This window comes from Lepidochelys kempii, chromosome 8 (genome assembly GCF_965140285.1).
Source record: "Lepidochelys kempii isolate rLepKem1 chromosome 8, rLepKem1.hap1, whole genome shotgun sequence".
Taxonomy (NCBI): Eukaryota; Metazoa; Chordata; order Testudines; family Cheloniidae; genus Lepidochelys; species Lepidochelys kempii.
In genome coordinates, this window is record NC_136387.1 from 28,977,072 (window position 1) to 29,002,854 (window position 25,783).

Here is a 25,783-nt window from a genome sequence, read left to right on the forward strand (position 1 = left end):
TACCAAGTTTCTAGATTTTAAGGACAAGCTCCTGGAAGAGGATAGAGACCACTTCCAGGCCTTAATTCATGAGGGCAAATTGGTGGCCAGAACTTCCCTCCAGGCCACAGTGGATGCTCTGAATACTGTGTCCAGGGGAATGGCTTCAGCCACTGTTAGGAGGAGAGACTCATGGTTAAAATCCTCAGGTTTCCCTAGAAAGGTGCAGAGAACCATCCAGGACCTACTCTTGATAACAATCAATCTGTTCCATGAGAAGACAGATTCTCTGTCTTGGCATCTATACCCCTGTCTTCAAAAGAAGACATCAGGACAGGAGGCTAAACTGTTTTGGCATGAGGCCGTAGGAGCAACAGAGACACTGGGAATTCTCTCACCAACCTCCATTGCTGGCTTATGATGAAAAGTGCTGAGTAGACTGTATCCCTGACCATAGAGAGAGAGAAGGGCTACGTGGAGGGTTGCAGTGAGCCTCTGAAGCTAGCATAAACCACCTGGAAGCGCGGCACCCAGGAGGACAAGATCGGAACTCTACCACAATATATACACAGTATGGAGATTTACTCCCATAACTTTCCCTACACACTTCAATTTCTGAATTGCAGTATCCTTGTTTTTCTACTTTTGGCCTGTTCCAGAGCAGAGAATGCCAGCTATGCAGAATCACACAATAGTTTTGTGATATGGACAAAAAGCTATTATAGACTGGTCTGACACTGTCAAACTCAATTCACTTGTTTCCCAAACATAATTTTAGTTCCATTCTTTATCCGTGGAAGGTAAATTAAATCTACTGTGCCACTTAACTTGATGTGTATTGTTTTCATAGAGGAATTCTTGTCTTGGTGCTAAGATCTGTGATGCTAATTAGGGTAGAAAATGTGCTCTTCTCTGTAGCACCAGTCAGCTGCAGAGAACACTTAGGACAACTGATTATTGATTTATCTATTTAATTACAATTTTACACTTAACAATGTGGACTGTTTAAAGTTAATTGGATGGGCAGTGAAAGAGGTGACTTCTTTTTCATTGTATGTTGTAGGCCAGTGTTTCCCAAACTTGGGACGCCACTTGTGCAGGGAAAGCCTCTGTTGGGCCGGGCCAGTTTGTTTACCTGTCACGCCCGCAGGTTCGGCCGATTGCGGCTCTCACTGGCAGTGGTTTGCTGTGCCCGGCCATTGGGGGCTGTGGGAAGCAGTGGCCAGTATGTCCCTCAAACCGCGCCACTTCCCACAGCGTCATCCCACAGCAAACCGCGACCAGTGGGAGCTAAAATCGGCTGAACCTGCGGATGCAGCAAGTAAACAAACCGGCCGGGCCTGCCAGGAGCTTTCCCTGCACAAGCAGCGTCCCAAGTTTGGGAAACACTGTTGTAGGCAGTCATGGTGCAAGGTGTCTCCAATCTAACCATGAATACACTAGTTAATACTGAGAAATAATTGTGGCCTGCACTCATCCTTGGTCCACAGACAACTATTTGTGCTGGAGCATGTCAAATCCCACCCAGAGATTTTTCTGACTATATAGATCACTGGTATTTAGGGATTGACCTGGGAAAGTCAATTAATTTCTTTTAAAAGCTCAACCTGGGCTCAAATGGAAGCTCTAAGTATGAAAGGCCATTATATTAACCATTAAGTTCTCCCTTTTCCAATTTTCTTGTGCAGCTCTGTGAATGCTCCTCCTTCTTGACCTGCTTTACCTCTGCTATTCTAGTCTTCATCTTTTTCTTAACAGAGTGCCAATTATGTAGAATAGCCTGGTGGTTATTTAACATATCTCTAGTTAAATGTTTTATTATAACTTTGAAAACCTAATTACCAAAGTTTTATGTGGTACTATACCATTTACTGGCTGCCACTTTATAAAAAGTACTCCTTTAAAGACAATAAACGCTAAGCTTTCAAAGGACATAGACAGGACCTATAAAATGTGACAAAATCCAAAGGGTTTTTTTTTTTTCAAAAGTATCTTGTCTATTTTTACCTCACCTATAGGAATACATATGGGAATAGCACAATTCCATGCATTCATCTAAATCTCTTACTTGCCTTTCATAAAGTTTCATTCTGCACATGTCGTATTAAAAATCTATTAGGGATTAATAGCCTTGGTGGGGGGGAGGCGGCACTTTCCACTGAAACTATGCAATATGTTTATTCATTTTCTACTTCACTGTGGCCAGATTTTCACTATACCTAACTTCACTTGAACAATGCATTATATTCAAACTTTTTTTATATACTATAGCTCGCCCTGTTAGCTGAACAACACCTAGAGATCCTGGGTTAAAAACCTTGACACTTCAGATCGAGGCAACACAAGGACTGCACTTTTGTGCCTCTTGACACTGCTGAGCTTTGCTCCAAGGGATAAAAAAAAGAAGCTAACAGAAAAACTGTTTATTAAGCCCTTTAGGCTTGAAACTGGAAAGGGGTGCTGGTATAATGAGGATTTGAGGGGGAGTTTGGGATGACGCTAATGAAAGTGCTTATGAGTGATCAACCTGTCACTCAAACAAGAGGAATAGAAATCTCAAGAGCAGTGGTGTAACTCAGCCAGTCCTATTTCACCCTCCCCCCCCCCATTTTAATTTTAATTAATGAAAGTTGGTCTTGTTATGACAGTAAAAAGCATCTGAAACCATTCCCTGTTATTTCTTGCAACCTTCTAAGTGGCATATAGTCTGAAAGATTTGTTTTTAATTTGAAAGGGTAGGTCACGTTGGGGTTGAAACCTTTTAATCGGAGCTTCTGCCATGAGCACATTTTATAGTCCACTTATAAAAATGTGGAAAACAAGGGTTTGTAATGTTTCTGACACTTAACCAATCTCACCCCTGCAATATTAGCTACAAGCAGTAAAGAATGGCAATGTCCTTTGGCAGGAAGATTAATTGGAGAACACTCCCCATTAAATAATTGGTTGGAATGATACTGTTCCTTTAGTTATTGTTTCGCAAACAGCCCAGGATAGGGAAGTTATTTTTATTTTTTTAAGTGAAAATGTCTCAGATACTATGGTTTCAAAAACAACTGCGGATTATTTAGTTTTTTCTGTGGAGCTTTTCAATGATTTTTATTGTATAAGTAAATACTAATACTGATGTGAGAGGATGCACCTCTTTCTGAAATTGGCAGACATTGTGTCCACTTCCATCAGGGCTGTATTTGGATTTAATGGTAAAATGCTAGATGATCCTTTGTGTTCTTTAAAAACTAAGCAGTGAACAAAAATAACTGATTCAGTGTTCATCAGACTGTATAAGCAAGGCATATTTTCAGGGACCATCTTAAAATTCCAATCCGTAGTCTTAAATTGAGACTGTCAAAGTTGGCAAAGCCACAGCACAGTCTGCCTTTTATTTTCTTATGATTATTTGCAAAGTCCAGGCACATAATTATATATTGGGTTTTATTTAGAAACAAATGGTTCAGTGTCCTCTAAAAAATTGTGTAATGATAAATGAGTGTGCCTGTGAGTAATGATGGGGGAAATATACTTGGGAAACAGATTTTGGTTTCAGACTTCCAAATCATTGTTATAATAAATGGTGACTAAATACTGATTTTAAAGCTCATAATAAGTGATTTGATAGTGACCTACTTGTTTGTTCCAGACCATTAGCATTAGTCTCACATTCTCACATCTGAAATAAGACCTAATGCTAGTAAAGACTGTGGGCCCAATTTTACAAATTGCTCAGCTCCCTCAACACGTTTTGATTGGAAGAGGCACTCAGGACCTTGCAGAATTCATGCCAGTTATTTTCTTTCTCTTTCCTTGTAGTTGTAACTCTGGCAGGTGTCTCCCATACAGATTTAGAATGCTTATTAAGCTCTACTCTGCTACCAGTCATTGCCAAGACCGTGACTAAGACTAGCACAGTGTTGAATTCAGAATATTAGTTGGACTGTAGGTTCCAGAGGAAAGCCATCTAAGCCTGCAAGAGAAGAAAGGATGTTTACTTGGAAAGATAGGGATTTAGTTAAACTAATAAACACACAGGTGTTGTAGGTTTTGGATCTAGTTGCATGCCTTAATCAAACTCAAGCTACGAGGAATGTGTAGTGATATCACTTCCAGGTCTGAGAATTATAACTAAACAGATGCCACAGTTTGACAGTGCATCTCAGGTGATACCAGAAGGCACTTAATTGGGCAGGCTGGGGTCTAAACTAACACCATGTCAGGTTGCAGCTAAACCCACAATGAATTAAGAGATCATCCTTGCAAAAGTGGAGCTATATTTTATTTATTCATAGATTCATAGATATTTAGGTCGGAAGGGACCATTATGATATCTAGTCTGACCTCCTGCACAATGCAGGCCACAGAATTTCACCCACCACTCCTGTGAAAAACCTCTCACCTATGTCTGAGCTATTGAAGTCCTCAGATCATGGTTTAAAGACTTCAAGGAGCAGAGAATCCTCCAGCAAGTGACATGTGTCCCATGCTACAGAGGAAGGCGAAAAACCTCCAGGGCCTCTTCCAATCTGCCCTGGAGGAAAATTCCTTCCCGACCCCAAATATGGCGATCAGCTAAACCCTGAGCATATGGGCAAGACTCACCAGCCAGATACTACAGAAAATTCTTTCCTGGGTAACTCAGATCCCACCCCATCTAATATCCCATCACAGGCCATTGGGCCTATTTACCATGCATATTTAATTACCAAAACCATGTTATCCCATCATACCATCTCCTCCATAAACTTACCGTGTTTAATCTTAAAGCCAGATAGATCTTTTGCCCCCACTGCTTCCCTTGGAAGGCTATTCCAAAACTTCACTCCTCTGATGGTTAGAAACCTTCGTCTAATTTCAAGTCTAAACTTCCTGGTGGCCAGTTTATATCCATTTGTTCTTGTGTCCACATTGTTACTGAGCTTAAATAATATTTCTCCCTCTCCAGTATTTATCCCTCTGATATATTTATAGAGAGCAATCATATCTCCCCTCAGCCTTCTTTTAGTTAGGCTAAACAAGCCAAGCTCCTTGAGTCTCCTTTCATAAGGCAAGTTTTCCATTCCTCGGATCATCCTAGTAGCCCTTCTCTGTACCTGTTCCAGTTTTGAATTCATCCTTCTTAAACATGGGAGACCAGAACTGCACACAATATTCCAGATGAGGTCTCACCAGTGCCTTGTATAACAGTACTAAAACCTCTTTATCCCAACTGGGAAATACCTCTCCTGGTGCATCCCAAGACTGCATTAGCTTTTTTCACGGCCATATCTTATACTTTAAAGTATAACCTTCTGTGGCATTAAGAGGTTGGTAATGATCCCAGATTTTCAGATGTCATTAATTTTTTTCCTATAAAATTCTCCTTTCCCCTTGCAGTTGTTGGGATTTGTTGTGGCAGACAGGGATAGTACAAGTAAAAATAAATGCTTTTAAATTTAGAAATGTTACTATCCCATGACTGTTCAATGGCTTATGTGAAATGAGTTGGTGAACTCATTCCAGGTTATAGTGGATAGATGCCCAGACCCAGAAGCGCCCCCACATATGCAACTAATTAGAATCTATATTGGCACACTCAGCAGGGAGTCCAAGGACTGAAAGGTTTCAGAGTAGCAGCCGTGTTAGTCTGTATCTGCAAAAAGAAAAGGAGGACTTGTGGCACCTTAGAGACTAACCAATTTATTTGAGCATAAGCTTTCGTGAGCTACAGCTCACTTCATCGGAGTGAAGTGGAAACCACTGAATGCATCCGATGAAGTGAACTGTAGCTCACGAAAGCTTATGCTCAAATAAATTGGTTAGTCTCTAAGGTGCCAAGTACTCCTTTTCTTTTTTCAAGGACTGGAAGGAGCTTGAACTATCCTCTGACCCTCCCCAGAGGTAGTCCCCTTGTGATCAGGTTTTCAAGGCACAGCAGTAGGACAGTTTGTGATAGTGTTGCCCAATTGTTGCCGATGCACTACCCGTTACATAAATAACTGAATGTTACTACCAGGCTGGCCTCTGTCATTAACGTAATAATTGGGTTGTTTTATTTTTCAATTAAAAATAGAGGGGAGAGGAAGAATTAAGAATAGCTGTGTTTTTATTCCTCTTTTTCTCTGTAGGAGTCACTGATTATTTGCATCTGGTCTTTATTTTTATATAAAGTGCAAGAATTGTAGATGATATTCTTACTGTTTATTTATCATTGGCTTTATTCCTGCCAAAAGTGTGCTAGGCACATTACAGACAGTGAGAACACAGGGGATTTGATTCTATTTTGTCATCCAGTGTAAACCAGCAGTAGCATCACTGAAGTCAGTGGAGTTACGACAGCCTAAAATTTACGACCCAGTCTTGTGCCCCAAATAGCTTACAGCTGAAATAGACAACGTGTAGATGGCGGATGGGATACAGAAAGTAAAGTGATTTAATGAGGAAGCTTAAAACACACTGTGTTAGTTCCAGGATTTGTACTTGGATTATTTTATCATTTTCTGTTGTCAATTTTGTTAACACTTCTTTAAGCAGATAGGGTGGAACAAGTGTCTGTAGGCTTCCTGGAGGTACTGTTGCAAGGAGTGACTTGCAGGAAAAGATGATGGCAGAATTGTGAACCAGGTCAGAGAGGAGATTCCAGACATAATGAAAGAAGGCACAGAGAGGAGATACTCTTCTCTAACTACAGTATTGCACCTTTTTAACTGTGTCTCTTTTCTTGCATTTCAGGCATTTCTTGTTTAAGACATCTTCTGGAACCACCCCTCTGTTCAGTAGTTCTTCCCCTGGATACCCTTTGACCTCAGGAACAGTTTACACACCACCTCCCAGACTGTTGCCTCGAAATACTTTCTCCAGAAATGCGTTCAAGCTGAAAAAGCCCTCCAAATATTGTAGCTGGAAATGTGCTGCTTTATCAGCTATTGCTGCTGCAGTTCTGCTTGCCATCCTGCTGGCCTACTTCATAGGTAAGTGCATCTTTCACTTTATCCCACACAAGCTAGTAAGAAGTTCTGTTTCCGATTGCCAAATCATGTTTAATTTTTCTGAGCCGAGTCCCTGGGATTCCTATGCCAAGGCACCCCCTGGGCTGCACCTCCGCACTTAACCAGGCTCTACGGTTTTTGGGTGTTTCAGGATCAAGAGGCTCAGCCCTCAGGCTGAGCCCCAGGTTGCCCATTGTAGGGTTTGTACATCCCATCACAGTTGTCACGCCAAGTCAAAACTCAACTGTAAGGCTGTTTTAATCCCTTCACAAATTTGTTTGCTTATAAAAGATCAAAATACTTTTTTAAAATGTTTTCCAAAATTTAGAAGCATATCATCATCTTAGAGCTCTGGTCAGCTGTCAGACATCAGGGGGCTGTGGACATCAAGACATGATTGCTGTGATGCTACATTCTGATTTAAAGTATTTTGTGTATGGTGCTACCTTATCAGGCAGGTATGCACATTTTGCCATTCCTCCAAATCAGGCTGACGCTTTTGTGATGTGCTATCAACTGACTGGTGCATATTCTGAGAGAACTGTGTTCTACACTTTCATGAGTGCTTCTCAGACAGAACCAGCATACATAAAACTTCTTTTTCACTTTTACTTTTCTCTCATTGTGTCATGATCTGTATTACTGACCACCCTATATTATTGTTAGGGGGCTTATTCCTTCACCCACTCACTTCCCTGGTCTTTCTCACATGAACAGAGAGCGACAATACCTGAAGTCCAAAGGTGCAAACAATTCGAAGTTTATTGGGGTGATCTTCCAGCAAGCATGATTCCAGTTTCCTTCCTTAGTATCCTCCTTCCCAGCTCTGACACCACAGAGCCTTACACCTGTGTCCCTGTTCCCTTTCCTGCCCTTAGCCAAACATGATTCCAATTTCCCCAGCCCCATTCCCTGTTCCCATTTCCCCTTTTAGCAAAACATGATTCCAATTTCCTTACCCCCATTCCCTGTTCCCATTTCCCCCACCCGCATGCCCACCCCCACTTCCTGATTGACTGCAGACTATATAGTAGAACTTGAGTTCTGCTTAGCTATACCCTAACCAATCATTTTCCTGAAATTTAACTACCAATCCTAACATGATTATGTAACCAATTATATCCCACCACGTTAATTAGTTTACACCCAACAAAATTAATTATACAGCAGACAGGAACAATCACAGAACCAGACAGAGATTATACAGACAAACAATAGCAAAGTGGGAACTATAATGACAAAACAATACAGAAGTGAGGATTTCACATCCCGGCTACTGATAAGTGAGTTCTTGCCAGACAGGATGCTATCAAACTAAAAGAAAAGGAGTACTTGTGGCACCTTAGAGTACTCCTTTTCTTTTTGCAAATACAGACTAACACGGCTGTTACTCTGAAACCTATCAAACTAAGTTTCCTTTTACATTTTCTAGGCACTTCCTTTTCTCTGGAGGTGATAGGCACTATCAGGACAGGATTGTATTCCTAACAGCCCAGTAGCACCTTCTTTCAATGTGACTAGTTTGGAATGTGAGGATGTGACTGTTCACTTCCCAGCTCATGGCTGCCTCTGCTGCTTAGCCAAAGGCCTTAGCCTAAGAACAGGGCCTCAGACTGTCACAGTAAGAGAAGGCCCTTACACCAGCAGACAGTGATTTTGATTCTTTCTTTTATACCTCTATAACTAGCTAAGTGATAAGAATACACCTAAATTCTTAAAGTACAGGCCTTTGCAGACAGGCCTGAATATCTATATCCTAACACTTATGTCCCTTCATGCAGTCTTAACTAGTTCTTCGAATACATTCCTTGAGCTTTGGGGGGCTCTCCTGTTTTTACTTATTTTACTTTTAATTAGTTTGTCCCCTAATGCAATTGTCTGCAGTTGTCATCTTATGTGTTTTTTAAAGAAGAAAAGTGCCTACAAATATTAGTGTCACTAAGACAATTTCATAACTTACTGGGCTTTCCAAGCCCCCACAGCAATGCAATCATTTTTATGGCAATCTGCACAAACTCCACAGCTTCCTTTGACTATATGGCAACATTCTAGCAGTTTAGTCTAACAGGAAGATCATCCTCCATAGGAGAAAGCACTTGTCAGGCATGTAACACATGGTTCTGCAGTTTCTGTCTTACTTGGTATGTTTCTGCAGTAGTCATAAGAACACAAGTGATCTCTCTCCTGCCATCCATCTCCACCCTCTGACAAACAGAGGCTAGGGACACCATTCCTTACCCATCCTGGCTAATAGCCATTAATGGACTTACCCTCCATGAATGTATCCAGTTCTCTTTTAAACCCTGTTATAGTCCTAGCCTTCACAACCTCCTCAGGCAAGGAGTTCCACAGGTTGACTGTGCGCTGAGTGAAGAACTTCCTTTTATTTGTTTAAACCTGCTGCCCATTAATTTCATTTGGTAGCCCCTAGTTCTTATATTATGGGAACGAGTAAATAACTTTTCCTTATTGACTTTCTCCACACCACTCATAATTTTATATACCTCTATCATATCCCCCCTTCATCTCCTCTTTTCCAAGCTGAAAAGTCCTAGCCTCTTTAATCTCTCCTCATATGGAACCCATTCCAAACCCCTAATCATTTTAGTTGCCCTTTTCTGGCCCTTTTCTAATGCCAGTATATCTTTTTTGAGATGAGGGGACCACATCTGTACGCAGTATTCAAGATGTGGGCGTACCATGGATTTATATAAGGGCAATAAGATATTCTCTGTCTTATTCTCTATCCCTTTTTAAATGATTTCTAACATCCTGTTTGTTTTTTTGACTGCCGCTGCACACTGCGTGGACATTTTCAGAGAATTGTCCACGATGACTCCAAGATCTTTCTCCTGATTAGTTGTAGTTAAATTAGCCCCCATCATATTGTATGTATAGTTGGGATTATTTTTTCCAATGTGCATTACTTTACATTTATCCACATTAAATTTCATTTGTTGCCCAATCACTGAGTTTTGTGAGATCTTTTTGAAGTTCTTCACAGTCTGCTTTGGTCTTAACTATCTTGAGCAGTTTAGTATCATCTGCAAACTTTGCCACCTCACTGTTTACCCCTTTCTCCAGGTCATTTATGAGTAAGTTGAATAGGATTGGTCCTAGGACTCATCCTTGGGGAACACCACTAGTTACCCCTCTCCATTCTGAAAATTTACCATTTTATTCCTACCCTTTGTTCCCTGTCTTTTAACCAGTTTTCAATCCATAAAAGGATCTTCTCTCTTATCCCATGACAACTTAATTTATGTAAGAGCCTTTGGTGAGGGACCTTGTCAAAGGCTTTCTGGAAATCTAAGTACACTATGGCCACTGGATCCCCCTTGTCCACATGTTTGTTGACCCCCTCAAAGAACTCTAATAGATTAGTAAGACACTATCTCCCTTTACAGAAACCATGTTGACTTTTGCGTAACAATTTATGCTCTTCTATGTGTCTAACAATTTTATTCTTTACTATTGTTTCAACTAATTTGCCAGGTACTGAAGTTAGACTTACCGGTCTGTGACTGCCAGGATCACCTCTAGAGCCCTTCTTTAACATTGATGTTACATTAGCTATCTTCCAGTCATAGGGTACTGATTTAAAGGACAGATTACAAACCATAGTTAATAGTTCCGCAATTTCACATTTGAGTTCTTTCAGAACTCTTGGGTGAATGCCATCTGGTCCCAGTGACTTGTTACTGTTAAGTTTCTCAATTAATTCCAAAACCTCCTCTAGTGACACTTCAATCTGTGACAATTCCTCAGATTTGTCACCTACAAAAGACAGCTCAGGTTTGGGAATCTCCCTAACATCCTCAGCTGTGAAGACTGAAGCAAAGAATTCATTTAGTTTCTCTGTGATGACTTTATCGTCTTTAAGTGCTCCTTTTGTATCTCGATCGTCCAGGGGCCCCAGTGGTTGTTTAGCAGGCTTCCCGCTTCTGAAGTACTTAAAAACCATTTTATTATTACCTTTTGAGTTTTTGGCTAGCTGTTCTTCAAACTCCTTTTTGGCTTTTCTTATTACATTTTTTACATTTAATTTGGCAGTGTTTGTGCTCCTTTCTATTTACCTCACTAGGATTTGATTTCCACTTTTTAAAGGATGCCTTTTTCTCTCTCACTGCTTCTTGTACATGGTTGTTAAGCCACAGTGTCTCTTTTTAGTTCTTTTACTGTGTTTTTTAATTTGGGGTATACATTTAAGTTGAGCCTCTATTATGGTGTCTTTGAAAAGTGTCCATGCAGCTTGCAGGGATTTCACTCTAGTCACTGTACCTTTTAATTTCTGTTTAACTAACCTCATTTTTGCATAATTCCCCTTTCTGAAATTAAATGCCACAGTTTTGGGCTGTTGAGGTGTTCTTTCCACCACAGGAATGTTAAATGTTGTTATATTATGGTCACTATTTCTGAAGTTTCTTATCCTGGCTGCTGTTCGGGGAGGGTATGGCAACACACAGATCATTCACCTGATCTGGTATGGCAGTGTCCCTGTGTATGAGTAAAAAACTTTCATTTATTTTATGCAGCCTAATAGGTAGTACAGGGATAATTATGTATCTCCTGTAATAAACCTCAAATTAGCAACAGGCTAAGCTTGTTATATAAAGAAAAATTTTTGGAAACCATGTTATTTATTGAACTTGGCAGCTAAGATGTAATAGCTGTCTATGTGAGCAATTATACAAATGAGAAACTATATACTGCATGTTCAATGTTTTAATCACGGATGTAACTTGGAAATGATGGATGATTAAATATATTTATCTTTGGTATTTAGGCTCCTGTAGGATAAAACAAAGCTTCACTGGATGGTTTATTACTTTATAATCTGTCATTTCTTATTATTTATGAACTTATATTAGACAATCCATTGACCCTTGAGAATTGAGGAATGGTTTATAACTTCACATGAATAAAGCTAATGGTCAGTTTGTAGAGAGGTGTTGGCGGTTGCTTAACCATTATCCTGACTGGAGAATGATGAACACAATGAAGTTGTCCAGTAAGCAGGAGGAGGAAGCAGGTTTTTAAAAGGAATATTGGTGGAAAGGGGAAACAATTAAAAATCACTTTTGTGTCATGTCCTTGTGCACTAAAGGAGGGGTATTTTAAAGAGCAAATAACCAAAGACATAAAAATAGATAACAAGGAATCTTTCAGAAGCGGGAATCCTAAGTGAAAGTTTAGTGAATCCACTAGACCAGTGTTTCCCAAACTTGGGAGGCAGCTTGTTCAGGGAAAGCCCCTGGCGGGCCGGGCCGGGTTGTTTACCTGCCGAGTCCGCAGGTTCAGCTGATCGCGGCTCCTACTGGCCGTGGTTCGCAGCTGCAGGCCAATGGGGGCTGCGGGAAGCGGCAGCAGGTATGTCCCTCAGCCCGTGCCGCTTCCCGCAGCTTCCATTGGCCTGCAGCGGTGAACCGCGGCCTGCAGCGGCGAACCACGGCCAGTGGGAGCCGCGATCGGCCGAACCTGTGGACTCAGCAGGTAAACAAACCGGCCCGGCCCACCAGGGGCTTTCCCTGAACAAGCAGCGTCCCAAGCTTGGGAAACACTGCACTAGACTAAGGGCTTGACTACACTACCACTGAAGTCGATGTTACTTACATCACTCAGAAGTGTGAAAAAGCCACACCCCAAGCAATGCAAGTTACATCTATCTATGCTCTGTCCACACCAGTTCTATGTCGGCGGGAGATGCACTCCTGTTCAGGGGCGGCGAATTATATACACTCGTGGTGCCTGGGCTCCAGCAATATTCTGGGTCTGGGGGCCGGGCTCCACCAGTGTTTGGGGCTGGTGGGTCTCTCCTCCGGCCCTGCCTGCCGCTCCCCCCCCCGCACCTCCCCCGAGTGTCCCCTGGCCCCCACTTGCTGCCCCCACACACCTATCCTGCCCTGGAGCCTGCAGCTCACACTGACTCTGCTCTGCCGGCTCCCTGCCTCAACTGCTACCACAGGGTCCTAGTGCCCCCCATTCACAAATGGCAGCGCAGGCTGCCCTTACCCTTCCCTTCCGCCCTAGCTCTGAGCCTCTCCAAGGCCACAAAACCCTCAACCCCAGCCAGAGCCCTCATCCCTCCACGCCCTAATCCTCTGCCCCCGCCCTGAGCCCCCTCCCACACCCCAAACCTCTCATCCTTAGCCCCACAGCCCTCACCCTGCACCCCCTCCTATCCCCAAACTCCCTCCCTGAGCCTCCACCCCCTCCCACCCCAAACTCCCTCCCAGAGCCTTCACCCCTTGTCCCCTCCTACATCCCCAGTCCAAAGCCTGCACCCAAACTCCATCCCAGAGCCTTCACCCCCCACCCCCACCCCCAGCCCAGAGCCTGCACCCCTCACCCCCTCCTGCACCCCCACCCGTTGCCCCAGCCCAGAGCCTCCACCCAGCACCCAAACTCCAGCCCAGAGCCTGTACCCCAGACCCCCTCCCCACCCAAACTCCCTCTCAGAGCCTGCACCCTTCATCCCCTCCTACACCCCTGCCCCAACCCAGAGCCTTCTCCCAGCACCCAAATTCCCTTCCAGAGCCTGTATCCCAGACCCCCTCCCTCACCCAAATTCCCTCCCAGAGTCTGCACCCTCCGCCCCTCCTGCATCCTAATCCCTAGCCCAGGGCCTGCACCCCAGACCTCCACCCCCAACCCAAACTCCCTCCCAGGGCCTTAGGCAAGTTGGGGGGGCGGGTTCTGGGCACCACCAAAATTTCTACAAATCTGCCACCCCTGCTTCTGCTGACTTAGCTTCCACCTCTCGCTGAGGTGGATGTAGTGTGGTCACGTAGACTTGCCCTTAAAGAGTAAATGCAACTCTTAAGGATGAGAAGGAATTGTAGAGAAGCCAAATATTGTTTTTTTTTTTCTATCAGCTTTCTCTGGAAGGGAAGTTGGGAAGATACCAACCTCAGACCTTGTCTCTTTGCGTAAAAAAGGTGGCACTGTCAGAATTAAAGATGTAAAAAGGGAAGGTGTTGGAATAAGCTAAAGAACAAGTCACCAGAACTAGATGGTATGCAGCCAAAATTTTTGAAGGAATGAAGTATATGAGACGCTCATACAAACATGCAATACTGCAAGATTCACTACTAGGACTGTTGTTTCTTTTAATGTATTAACTAATGATCTAGAAAAGGAAATTAATAGAGTCAAATCAAAATTTGCATATGACACAAAGCTATGTAAGTTTGTCAAGACTAGATAAGACTATGAAGGACTGAGATACTTATCAAAGCTGGGTGAATGGACATTGTAGTGATAAATGAAATGTAGAGTTGACACACACAAAGTAAAGCACATGGGAAGGAATAACTTGAACTACTCAGACATTTTATGGGCTCTAAATTAACTGTGTCCTTTTAGGAAAAAGGCCTGGGCATCCTTGTGAGTAGCTAAATGAAAACCTCTGACATATAGCATCAAATAGGTGGAGTTCACAGACAGATTATAACAATTATTAATGCCGTGTGAGGGAAGATTGAAAAGATTGGCACTGTTTAGTTTAGAGCGGAAACAAATAAGAGGGGCTGTGATGGAAGTATACAAATAATAAGTAGTATAGAGGAGTAAATTAAGCACTCCTATTTGCTTTTTCTTACAAAACAGGAACAAAGGGGAATTGAATGAAATCAAAAGGCAACACATTTAAAGCTGTGAAAAATAAATATATTTTACACAATGCCCAATGAACCTTTGGAATTCATTGCCACAATAGATCGTTAAGGCCAGCTCTAGAGTTTAATAGGATTCAAAAAAGATTTAGATATTTATATGTATCATGAGAATATCCACAGATTAGCCAGGATTTAAAAAAAAAAAGACTTTTCAGAAGGGATATAAACACTGATGCTTCAGGGCATTAGCCAGCTGCTAACTGACAGGCTAGGAGAAAATGTCCTTTATCAGCAGGTTATTCTACAGGTGTCTATTATGGGCTTTCCTGCACATTCCTCTGAAGTTTCTTATCCTGGCTGCCGTCAGAGGGAGGGTATTAGCCTGATCTGGTGTGACAGTGTCCCTGTGTATGACTAAAAAACTTTCTCTTATTTTATGCATACTTATGCTTGTTTTGTGCACGCACAAAAGTGTCTGTATGAACATGTTTTTCCAGAAGAACTTGGCGTATGTGCTTAAAAATTTGGATCTGTACCTTAATTTTCATTGTCCCTGGAGCAGTTTCAGCCTGAAAACCCCCCCTCCCCCAACAACATTTCATGGTGGTGAAAATAGAAGTGAGGCAAACAATTTCCTTTCTATTGTTTAGGGAAAAGGCTGGGGAGAGCACAATAGCTGATACAAATCATAAAATTGATTTTTTAAAAAGTTTATCCAGCTATTTTTGTTTTGTCACTCATTTAATCTATGCTCTTACACTTCCTTCGTCATGACATACAATAAACTTACGTCAGCGGCAGTTTTGCACATGCAAAGAGAACAAATGCCTCTAATTAAATCCAGGATTGCTGTAAATTGGTTAGTCTCTAAGGTGCCACAAGTACTCCTTTTCTTTTTGAGTTTTTCTAGTGGGCTTCAGAGTAACAGCCATGTTAGTCTGTATTTGCAAAAAGAAAAGGAGTACTTACGGCACCTTAGAGGCTAACCAATTTGTTTGAGCATTAGCTTTCTTGAGCTACAGCTCACTTCATCGGATGCATACTATGAAAACTGCAGAAGACATTATATACACAGAGACCATGAAACAATACCTCCTCCCACCCCACTCTCCTGCTGGTAATAGCTTATCTAAAGTGATCACTCTCCTTACAATGTGTATGATAATCAAGTTGGGCCATTTCCAGCACAAATCCAGGTTTTCTCACCCCCCCCTTTCCAAAAACCACACACACAAACTCACTCTCCTGCTGGTAATAGCTTATCCAAAGTGACCACTCTCCCTACAATGTGCATGATAATCAAGGTGGGCCATTTGTGCTGGAAATGGCCCACCTTAATTATCATGCACATTGTAGGGAGAGTGGTCACTTTGGATGAACTATTACCAGCAGGAGAGTGAGTTTGTGTGTGTGTGTGGGGGGGGGGGGTGTTGAGAAAACCTGGATTTGTGCTGGAAATGGCCCACCTTGATTATCATACACATTGTAAAGAGAGTGGTCACTTTGTATGGGCTATTATCAGCAGGAGAGTGAGTTTGTGTGGGGAAGGGCGGAGGGTGAGAAAACCTGGATTTGTGCTGGAAATGGCCCAACTTGATTATCATGCACATTGTAAGGAGAGTGATCACTTTAGATAAGCTATTACCAGCAGGAGAGTGGGGTGGGAGGAGGTATTGTTTCATGGTCTCTGTGTATATAATGTCTTCTGCAGTTTCCACAGTATGCATCCGATGAAGTGAGCTGTAGCTCACGAAAGCTTATGCTCAAATAAATTGGTTAGTCTCTAAGGTGCCACAAGTACTCCTTTTCTTCTAGTGGGCTTGAATGTGTATGTCATTAAATTCATATTGCAACTTTGTGGTTTCAACATGTTTTGATAAATATCAGCATGTTGTGGTGCTCTCTAGACAAATGCTGATACCTCACCAACCCCAAAAGTTATTCTGAGCCCTGCTACCCTGGAAGTGAGGTTCATGGGATGCAGGATCACCACATTCAAATTGGGACATCCTGAAAATATTGGCCTGGGTGGCAAAAACCCAGTTATATCACAAGCAAAATGACAGGTTTCAGAGTAGCAGCCGTGTTAGTCTGTATCCGCAAAAAGAAAAGGAGGACTTGTGGCACCTTAGAGACTAACAAATTCATTTGAGCGTAAGCTTTCGTGAGCTACAGCTCACTTGATTGGATGCATTCAGTGGAAAATACAGTGGGGAGATTTATATACATAGAGAACATGAAACAATGGGTGTTACCATACACACTGTAATGAGAGTGATCAGGTAAGGTGAGCTATTACCAGCAGGAGAGCGGGGGTGGAAAAAACCTTTTGTAGTGATAATCAAGGTGGGCCATTTCCAGCAGTTGACGAGAACCTCTGAGGAACAGTGGGGAGGGGGGAGAGAATAAACATGGGGAAATAGTTTCTTTGTGTAATGACCTATCCACTCCCAGTCTTTATTTAAGCCTAAGTTACACAAAGTAAAACTATTTCCCCATGTTTATCCCTCCCACTCCCCACTGTTCCTCAAACATTCTTTTCAACTGCTGGAAATGGCCCACCTTGATTATCATGACAAAAGGTCCCTGTCCCGTCCACTCCAACCCCCCCCCCCCGGCTTTCCTGCTGATAATAGCTCACCTTACTTGATCACTCTCATTACAGTGTGAACGGTAACACCCATTGTTTCATGTTCTCAGCATATATATAGTCGAGCTGCCAATTGGATGGCACTCCGCTTCAATGCAAAGAAGTGAGCAACTCTCCACATTGACGGCAGCAAAAGGGACTCGGTGCAGACGACAGGGTTCCAGATCCAGGGGGATCCCATCATCCCCCTGGCAGAGGGGCAGGCGTACCAGCACCTCGGCACGCCGATGGGTTTCCATGTCCGGCAGACACCCAAGGACACCATCCAGGAGATCTTGCAGGATGCCGCCAAGATTGACGCCTCCCTGCTAGCACCGTGGCAGAAGATAAATGCCCTGAACACCTTCCTGATTCCCCGCATCTCGTTCGTCCTAAGGGGATCCGCCTTGGCGAAGGTACCCCTCAACAAGGCAAACAAGGTCGTGCGGCAGCTGATGAAGAAGTGGCTGTTCTTTCCCCAGAAAGCCAGCAACGAGGTGGTCTACATTGCCCACAGGCATGGCGGTGCCAATGTCCCCCCGCATTGGCGATCTGTGTGACATCGCGGTGATCACCCACGCCTTCTGCCTGCTGATGTGTCCCGACTCCATGGTAAGGAACATCGCAGCAAACGCCCTCCATGACGCAACAAAGAAGCGGATCGGCAGAGCCCCCTTCAGCCAAGACACCACCACCTTCCTGAGCGGTTTCCTGGATGGCGAATTCTGACGGGATGGGCACGACATCGCTTCACTGTGGTCCCGCGCTCGCAATGCCACGCGTCGCCTGGGGAAGCGCATCGGCTGCTGCTGGGAGTGGTACGAGGAGCGCCAGGAGCTGGGAGTCCTGGTGCTGCAGATCAGGTCCAACGACAACACCATCTTCACCCCGAGCGCCAGGGGCATGCTGCAGAGGACCCTGAAGGCAGCCATCCACTCACTGTACATGGAAACCCTGAAGCGTAAACCGGACCAGGGTAAAGCCTTCGAACTGACCAGCAAGTGGGATGCCAGCAACCACTTCCTCGCCGGGGGCAGCTTCACCCGTTTCGCCGACTGGCGGTTCATCCACCGTGCCTGGCTCAACTGTGTCCCGCTCAACGGAGCCATCCGCCACCGGAACCAAGACAAGTGTTGCAGGAAGTGCGGCTACTCCAACGAGACCCTGCCCCACGTCCTGTGCAGCTGCAAGCCCCTCTCCAGAGTCTGGCAGCTGTGCCACAATGCCATCCAGAACCACCTGGTGAAAGCCATCACACCGTGCCTGGGGGAGGTCGCAGTGAACTGCGCCATCCCCAGTACTGACCACCACTTGCGACCTGACATGGTAGTCACCAACGAGGCCCAGAAAAAGATCATCCTCGTCGACGTCACAGTCTTCTTTGAGAACAGGACCCCGGCCTTCCGCGAAACCCGAGCTCGTAAGCTGGAAAAATACGCCCCCCTGGCCGACACCCTGAGAGCAAAGGGCTATGAGGGCAGATGGATACCCTGATTGTCGGAGCCCTGGGTGCTTGGGACCCCTGCAACGAGCGTGTGCTGTGGACTTGTGGGATCGGTCGATGCTTCGCACAGCTCATGCGGCGCCTCATGGTCTCGGACACCATCCGATGGTCCAGGGACATCTACATCGAACATATCACCGGCCACCGACAGTACCAGGAGGCGTGAGCCGGTACGACATCGTGCATCAACTATGGGAAAGGGACTGAGAGACTTTTTCCATTGGACCATATGAACTGGAACCATAAACTCACTGAACATTAAATCCCACCAAATGAGGGTAAATCCATCCTCATTGTCGTATCCACTCATTATACTCCACACCTGAACATAGCCATTATATGAACAACATACCCCCATATCTCAATGTCTGTACTTTGACCCATTAAACTTTTACCCCCAATCGGGAAGATTGCAGATTATGTATTCCTTACGCCACCCTTTCCTAAACCGAATTTTGCACCCATTGATGATCTGTACCTTATTCCCTGATCACCAGAAACTTCTATGCTTAAACTCTGTACCGTTTTCTTTTTACTTCCAACATCATCTTAATAAAATTATTAAATCTCCCCACTCTATTTTCCACTGAATGCATCCGATGAAGTGAGCTGTAGCTCATGAAAGCTTATGCTCAAATAAATTTGTTAGTCTCTAAGGTGCCACAAGTACTCCTTTTCTTATCACAAGCAAAGTAATTCAGGCTGTGTCAAAAAGAAAGCATATGCCACTCATACTGTTGTTGTTGGAGCTTTTCGCCTCATAGTAGGGGTGGGATGAAAGCATTTGTTGTGTTAAATTAGTTTTTAGCTCTTTAGAACCACACTAAGCTAAAAAAAAAAAATAGAAAGTCACCTTGTCTTTTTTTTTTTTTTTACAATACGGTAATTCCTGCCAAATATAAAATATTATGTTTTAAGTAAGCTTCTAAACTGCTCTGACTTCTGCCAATCTGACTTTGAGCTTGAAAGAACATCTGGCCATCATCATGTCAGTATGTTAAAAGTGTGGTAATTTTAGGTACTTACAGTTTTCTTTGAAAACAATAGAAGTATTATTTTCTATGGAAACTAAAAGCCTGCAATGTGTTTAAAGTTGCTCCACTTGAAAATTGATATGTTGAGACTCATACTGATGAATCTTAGAGTGCTGCTGCAATTTTGTCTACTCCCATCATGCGAAACAGAGCAGGACTTGGGAAAAGAAAATGACAGAAATGATGAGAATAGTACACTTATATAGCATCATTAGTGTGTACACAGCATAGGAAAAATATTAGCTCTCATTCACTCTTCAGTGTTACTGGACTATAAAGGCAGATGGGATTTAAGGTAAACTTATGTTCCCTGTGTAGGCTTCAAATGTTGTATTCACCTTTGTTTTATGTGAGGGGAAACCTGTTATTTGAGGAACAGACCTGCCAAAGGCTCTGGCTTGTTAATTAAGCAAATACAAGATTCTTGTTCCCCCAGCATATGTTTAAACTCATACTTCAAAATAAATAAAATAAGGATGCTGCAGCATGCAGATAGGCTGTGAACGTTCTTAATATTAGAGAGTAGAGCAGCAACAACAGTATGAGTGGCTTTTTTGTGCAATAGGTAATGGTAGTTTTATCCCTTTCCTTATATGCAAAGGCATTCCTTTTTGTGAAGGTCAAAGAACCAACTTTGGTGGTTCAGATCAAATGGACCCTAGACTTAAGGGTCTTAAGACCTCCTGAGCTTTTGTCTTTACTAACAATACCTTATTTATCATCTGTGTGCATAGACCAAAGTTGTACAGAGATATTAATGCACTGGTTGCCAATATCAAGCTGAATTATCTTCTTGGCATCAGTTAGTAAAGTGAGTGCAAATTTGTCTGTTCAGAAGGAATTTCTTGTTCATTGATATTTGCAGTTTCTTCCATTCATAAATAACACTCACGAATTGTAAAAGGTTTCAGAGTAACAGCCGTGTTAGTCTGTATTCGCAAAAAGAAAAGGAGTAATTGTGGCACCTTAGAGACTAACCAATTTATTTGAGCATAAGCTTTCGTGAGCTACAGCTCACTTCATCGGATGCATACTGTGGAAACTGCAGAAGACATTATATACACAGAGACCATGAAACAATACCTCCTCCCACCCCACTCTCCTGCTGGTAATAGCTTATCTAAAGTGATCACTCTCCTTACAATGTGTATGATAATCAAGTTGGGCCATTTCCAGCACAAATCCAGGTTTTCTCACCCTCCGCCCCCCCCCCCCCCCAAACTCACTCTCCTGCTGGTAATAGCTCATCCAAAGTGACCACTCTCTTTACAATGCGTATGATAATCAAGGTGGGCCATTTCCAGCACAAATCCAGGTTTTCTCACCCACCCCCCCCTTTTCCAAAAACCACACACACAAACTCACTCTCCTGCTGGTAATAGCTTACCCAAAGTGATCACTCTCCTTACAATGTGTATGAAAATGAAGGTGGGCCATTTCCAGCACAAATCCAGGTTTTCTCACCCCCCCCCCACCCCACAAACACAGACTCTCCTGCTGGTAAAAGGTTTCAGTAAAGACATAGCTGGAGGCAATATAAACCACACATACACCTTGTGTGAGGAATTCCTGGTTCCCTGGAACTTAGGGAACTAGCTACATGAAGCTGGAAAGGAGTTGTGTTTGGCGGGCCTCAGCCTTTTGGCATCCATATTACAATGTGTGTAGCTGAATTCAGTTGAAGTTCAAGGAGAATAAGCCAATTAAGGTAGAAATCTGAGAGTCCTTTGGCTCTGTGTCTGTAGATCAGGGTAAGCCAAGAAAAAGAGCCAGACCTGGCACTGATGGTAACCTTATGTATCACTTTATTTCTAATTTTGTTTTTGGCTTGGAAAGCCAGTTCACATTGGCTTTCAGTCTTGTCCAGATTTAGTTGAAATCGGGTACATTGAGCACTTTGGACACTGGTACAGCAAGTTTGGAGTCTGATCCGGTAAGAGGCTTAGAGTATCTGGCAAGCACCCACCCTCAACTCCCACTGAACGTGCTCTGTACCTTGCTGAATATGCTCAGCATCTTGTAAGATTAGTCCCTCATTGCAGAAGCTTCTATTTAGCATACTCATCTATTTTTTTCCTTTGGAAGAGCCGAACAGTAAACACACTATAATATTATATAATGTGGTTGTTCAGTACAAAAAGACGAACCACATTTATCCTGCCATGGATGTCAGCTGAGGAGCAACAATCAACATGGAGGCAGAAGACCTCTGTGCAGAAGGGTTTTGGTGCATTTCCCGACATCCATAGAGATCTAAGATCTATGATTTTTAGTCAACCCTGCTGCTCATCTATGGGTTGGAGGGGGCTACCTTCACACTCCTGAAAGAAGAAGTGGATGGAAGATCTGCAAGTCAAAATACAGAGTTTCCAGTCGTCATGTTGGAAGGACCAACTCCTCTAGAGGGAGATTTGGGCCAGTGATACTGCAAGACATTGAAGAAGCTTCTCAGGAAGAGCATGCTGCAACCCTTTGCTTGCAGTTTTCATGTTTTTGGCATTATGCCTTCTGGAGTTGTTAGTGCACGTCTTTCCCCTGTGGTTCCTTTTCTATTGTGTTGTGTCACTGATGGGAAGATATTTTGCAAACATGCTCTACCTAGGGATGACTGTCTTCATAAAAATGTGCATATTACCCTCCATTTATGACTATAGTCATGATGCAATTCTGTCAGTTTCCTTTTGTAGATTATACCAGAAGCCTTTTTGGAGACATGTAAATGAAATTTGGGTTAGACTCAGTTCTATTCCATGAGGAAAGTATGGTACATACTGTGTTTTGGCACAGTATTTTTAATATAGACCTCAATGAAAAATAGAAGATATCTTTCAGGCCCAGATCTTGATCCCAGTGTAGCCTGAGCATCCAGGCTATCCAGTAGGATTGCCTCCAGATCTGGCAGGGGAAAGAATTCTCCTTCCCAGCTGATGCTTTACAGACACTGCTCCAGCCATGGAGCAGGAGTGGTTCTTCATAGAAGTACAACTACCTGCCAGAGCCTCAAATTCCTGTATCAGCAATAGTAAAAAGTGGAAGTAAATAGTAATAGCAATATTAAAAGGTAGTATGCCACCAATGCTAAAATACATTACAGTACAGGGTAACCAGGTAGAGGGCTGGACTAAAGAAAACTGTGCATTATTCAAAATGGGTGTGTGTGTGTGTGGGGCGGGGGGTGTAATTCAAAATTGTGGTGAACGTGGTACTTGTGAATGGTGTGGCATACTGAGATTCCTCTTTTGATTTCCAGAAAAGGGATGTCATGAGTGACAGCAGTGCAAACTTTCCATAATAGGGACCACCTCTGGGTGACAGGGTAGTTTTATCTGCATGCATATTCAGTTCTTGGCCTCTCTGCTGAAGGTTTTTGTGAAGCAGATACCTATCAACTAGGAACTAGACTGAGAGCAACTCATTTCACACAGGTCACCAGACAACCCTCAGATGCTAAGTATTTAAAATTGAAAACCCTTTCCTCTCACTTCGCTCCGCCCCCAATTGAAACAAGCTTACTCTGAACCCTCGACTAGAGGCAAACAGTAATGAATGCTTTTTATTCATACCCACTTGCATTTTTTTAGCCACATACTAGAGATCGCAACACAGGGCCATCTTCAAACTGCTCCTAATCAAATCCTTTCCACTGCTTCTAGCGATGATGAAATATAACCTCTTCAGCTCGAGAAAGAGCCATCCTTATCCATCATGAAGCCATAGTAACATAATGTTAGTCATTTTTCCAGTTATGGTACTAGCCAGTGGTAAACTGGTTATACATAGGTATTTTTATTTGACACTTACATTAATTACCATGACAATAATGTTCAATATGATATAACAGAGTGATAATGGTTAACTATGGTATTACAATGATGAATATAGTCTTATAAGGAAATAGTGGTTAACATGGTATTACAGTGGTACAATTTCTTCATATTTCTGTTCAAAAATGCAACACTGGCTTCCCTAGTGGTGCTCACTTTCTTTTCATTACAGCTACCCTGTCACTTCACATAATGGAACACATTCACTCTGCTACTGGAGGTGGAAGAAAGAATCCTGGTTTTAGAGCCACTATGGGCCAGACTCTAGTCTCATTTGCACCAGCATTCATACAGAGTAGTTTACCTTACTTCAGCGGTGTGAGTCCAGATGTACATTGGGGTGTCAGAGATCAGAACCCTGATCTGTGGTGTAACAGTGGCAGAACACTAGGTAGTTTGCTTTGAGGAATTTCACAAGTGCAGAAGCAGATGAAATCTCCCAGTAATTAAGGGGAAGCAAAAATATTTTGAAAACCTTACATTAGTTTAATATGACATGCTTAATATTATAGCCCAGCATTCTGACCCGAGACCACTCCTGGAGAAGGATGAGTTTCTGACCCATAGAACATTGAGTTTTCCTAATATAGTGCCAGACCAGAAACACCTGTGTTAAATAACTTTGTGGTAATTCACTTTGAAAAGTCAGTGTTCAGTAGCCCTCAAAATTTCTCATTTCTTGCCTGTGGAGGGACGGTCTAGGGGTTGCACAGTGGCTGCAGCATAAAAGCATATAGGGGACAAAGGCTTAAGACTTCTGGATTCATTTACACAGTATGCAAGCTATAACTGCTGCTTTGTTTTATTTGTTTAAGTTTTGCTATATATTTCTTTAGTACATTTAGGCCCCAATTCAGCTAAACATTTCAGCATATAATTAACTTTAAGCACACCTTACTTAGCAAATTTTAAAGAAGCTGAATAGATTTTAAAACCTCTGCTAATGTATTCACTCTATAATACCACAAATACACAGGGACAGAATTAGCAAAGGAGGCAAGAAGTTATGCAAGTAAATGCTGGGAAGGCAAAGTATAAAGGTAAGAATAAAAGATAGGATGTGAAAATAATAATTACAAAGGGTAACAGGCAACAGAAATTATGGAGTAATATGCATTGAACAGTGGGAAGAGAAGTGACACATTAGCGTATGAAATGACAGCAAACTTTATACGCATTCCTCAGTAAGCCCAAATATGTCTAAACAACCGTATTAAAAACCAGTAATCAGGGGTTAGTTTCATCTTCTGTTTCTTCAGGCTTTGTGCCAGGAGCTGTGTAGAATCATCATAGTTTCAATCACCTGATTACATCCTATTTAGGTGTCAAATAGTCAGGATTATCTATTCGTCCATCTGTTCATCCAGTAGTTAAGTCCCTGGCTTTGGCTTTCACAGATTGAGAGTGTGAGTACCATCATATCAATAATGCTTTATAAGACAAGATTAAATTGTAGTTATCGTTTCAAACAATGGTACCGTCTATCTCAATCTTTCTGGTTTCTGGGCCAAATTCTGCAGTCCAAATGCCCACTGATTTAAGGGAGTTTTGCCTGAAGAATGATGGAAGGCCTATTGTAGGCCAGTTTTTAAGAGATAATGGTAAGTGTGTGTGCCTTTCACTAAGATGAATTGGAACTGTATGTTTGGATCCGAGAGCAGAATTTAACCATGTGTGCCTATAAGACAAACCTGCTTTTTTTCTTTTTGTTTTTAACCAGAGCAAGTTATTTCTACTTTAGCCCTGCATAACTAATACAGCTGAGGAAGAGTGAGCTGGTATTCTATTCTAATTCACGCGTCATCGCTGACACCAGAATCTTTATTATTTGAGAGGTTGTAAGAGGAAAAAACTACTTGAATTAAAGAGGCAGGACTAAGTGTGTAGCATTGATGGTTAAAAAAATCATGTTTTGACTTATGTGCTGAGCAGATTTGATAACAAGATAATAAATATTGAGCCCCACAGTGTGATAATTACAGTCGCTATCCTGACTATAACCACTCTTTTAATTAGTGCATTTGTTGGGGGGGAATTAAGCTAATGTAGTACTTGAATGGCAAAGGAACTTGCATTCAATCATATGTTGATCTTGCTGAACCTTACCTAAAACTTTGAATATGCTTTGTTGTTTGTTTTTTGCCTTCTTTGGGGATGCCAGGATTTATCCTGCTACATCAGGTTTAATTTTTAAAGGTAATATACATAATGCATAACAGTGCATCAGTTCATTTA

General features: G+C 42.6%; 1 protein-coding gene across 5 annotated transcripts in view; it reads left to right on the forward strand.

The window, feature by feature from the left end:
• Positions 1-25,783, forward strand: part of TENM2 (teneurin transmembrane protein 2) — a 1,082,146-nt gene that overhangs the window by 831,431 nt on the left and 224,932 nt on the right. For all 5 annotated transcript variants that reach the window (XM_073355925.1, XM_073355928.1, XM_073355933.1 and 2 more), the window contains one exon: positions 6,685-6,923. In XM_073355925.1, coding sequence (XP_073212026.1) covers positions 6,685-6,923 — 239 coding nt within the window. The remainder of the gene's footprint in view (positions 1-6,684; positions 6,924-25,783) is intronic.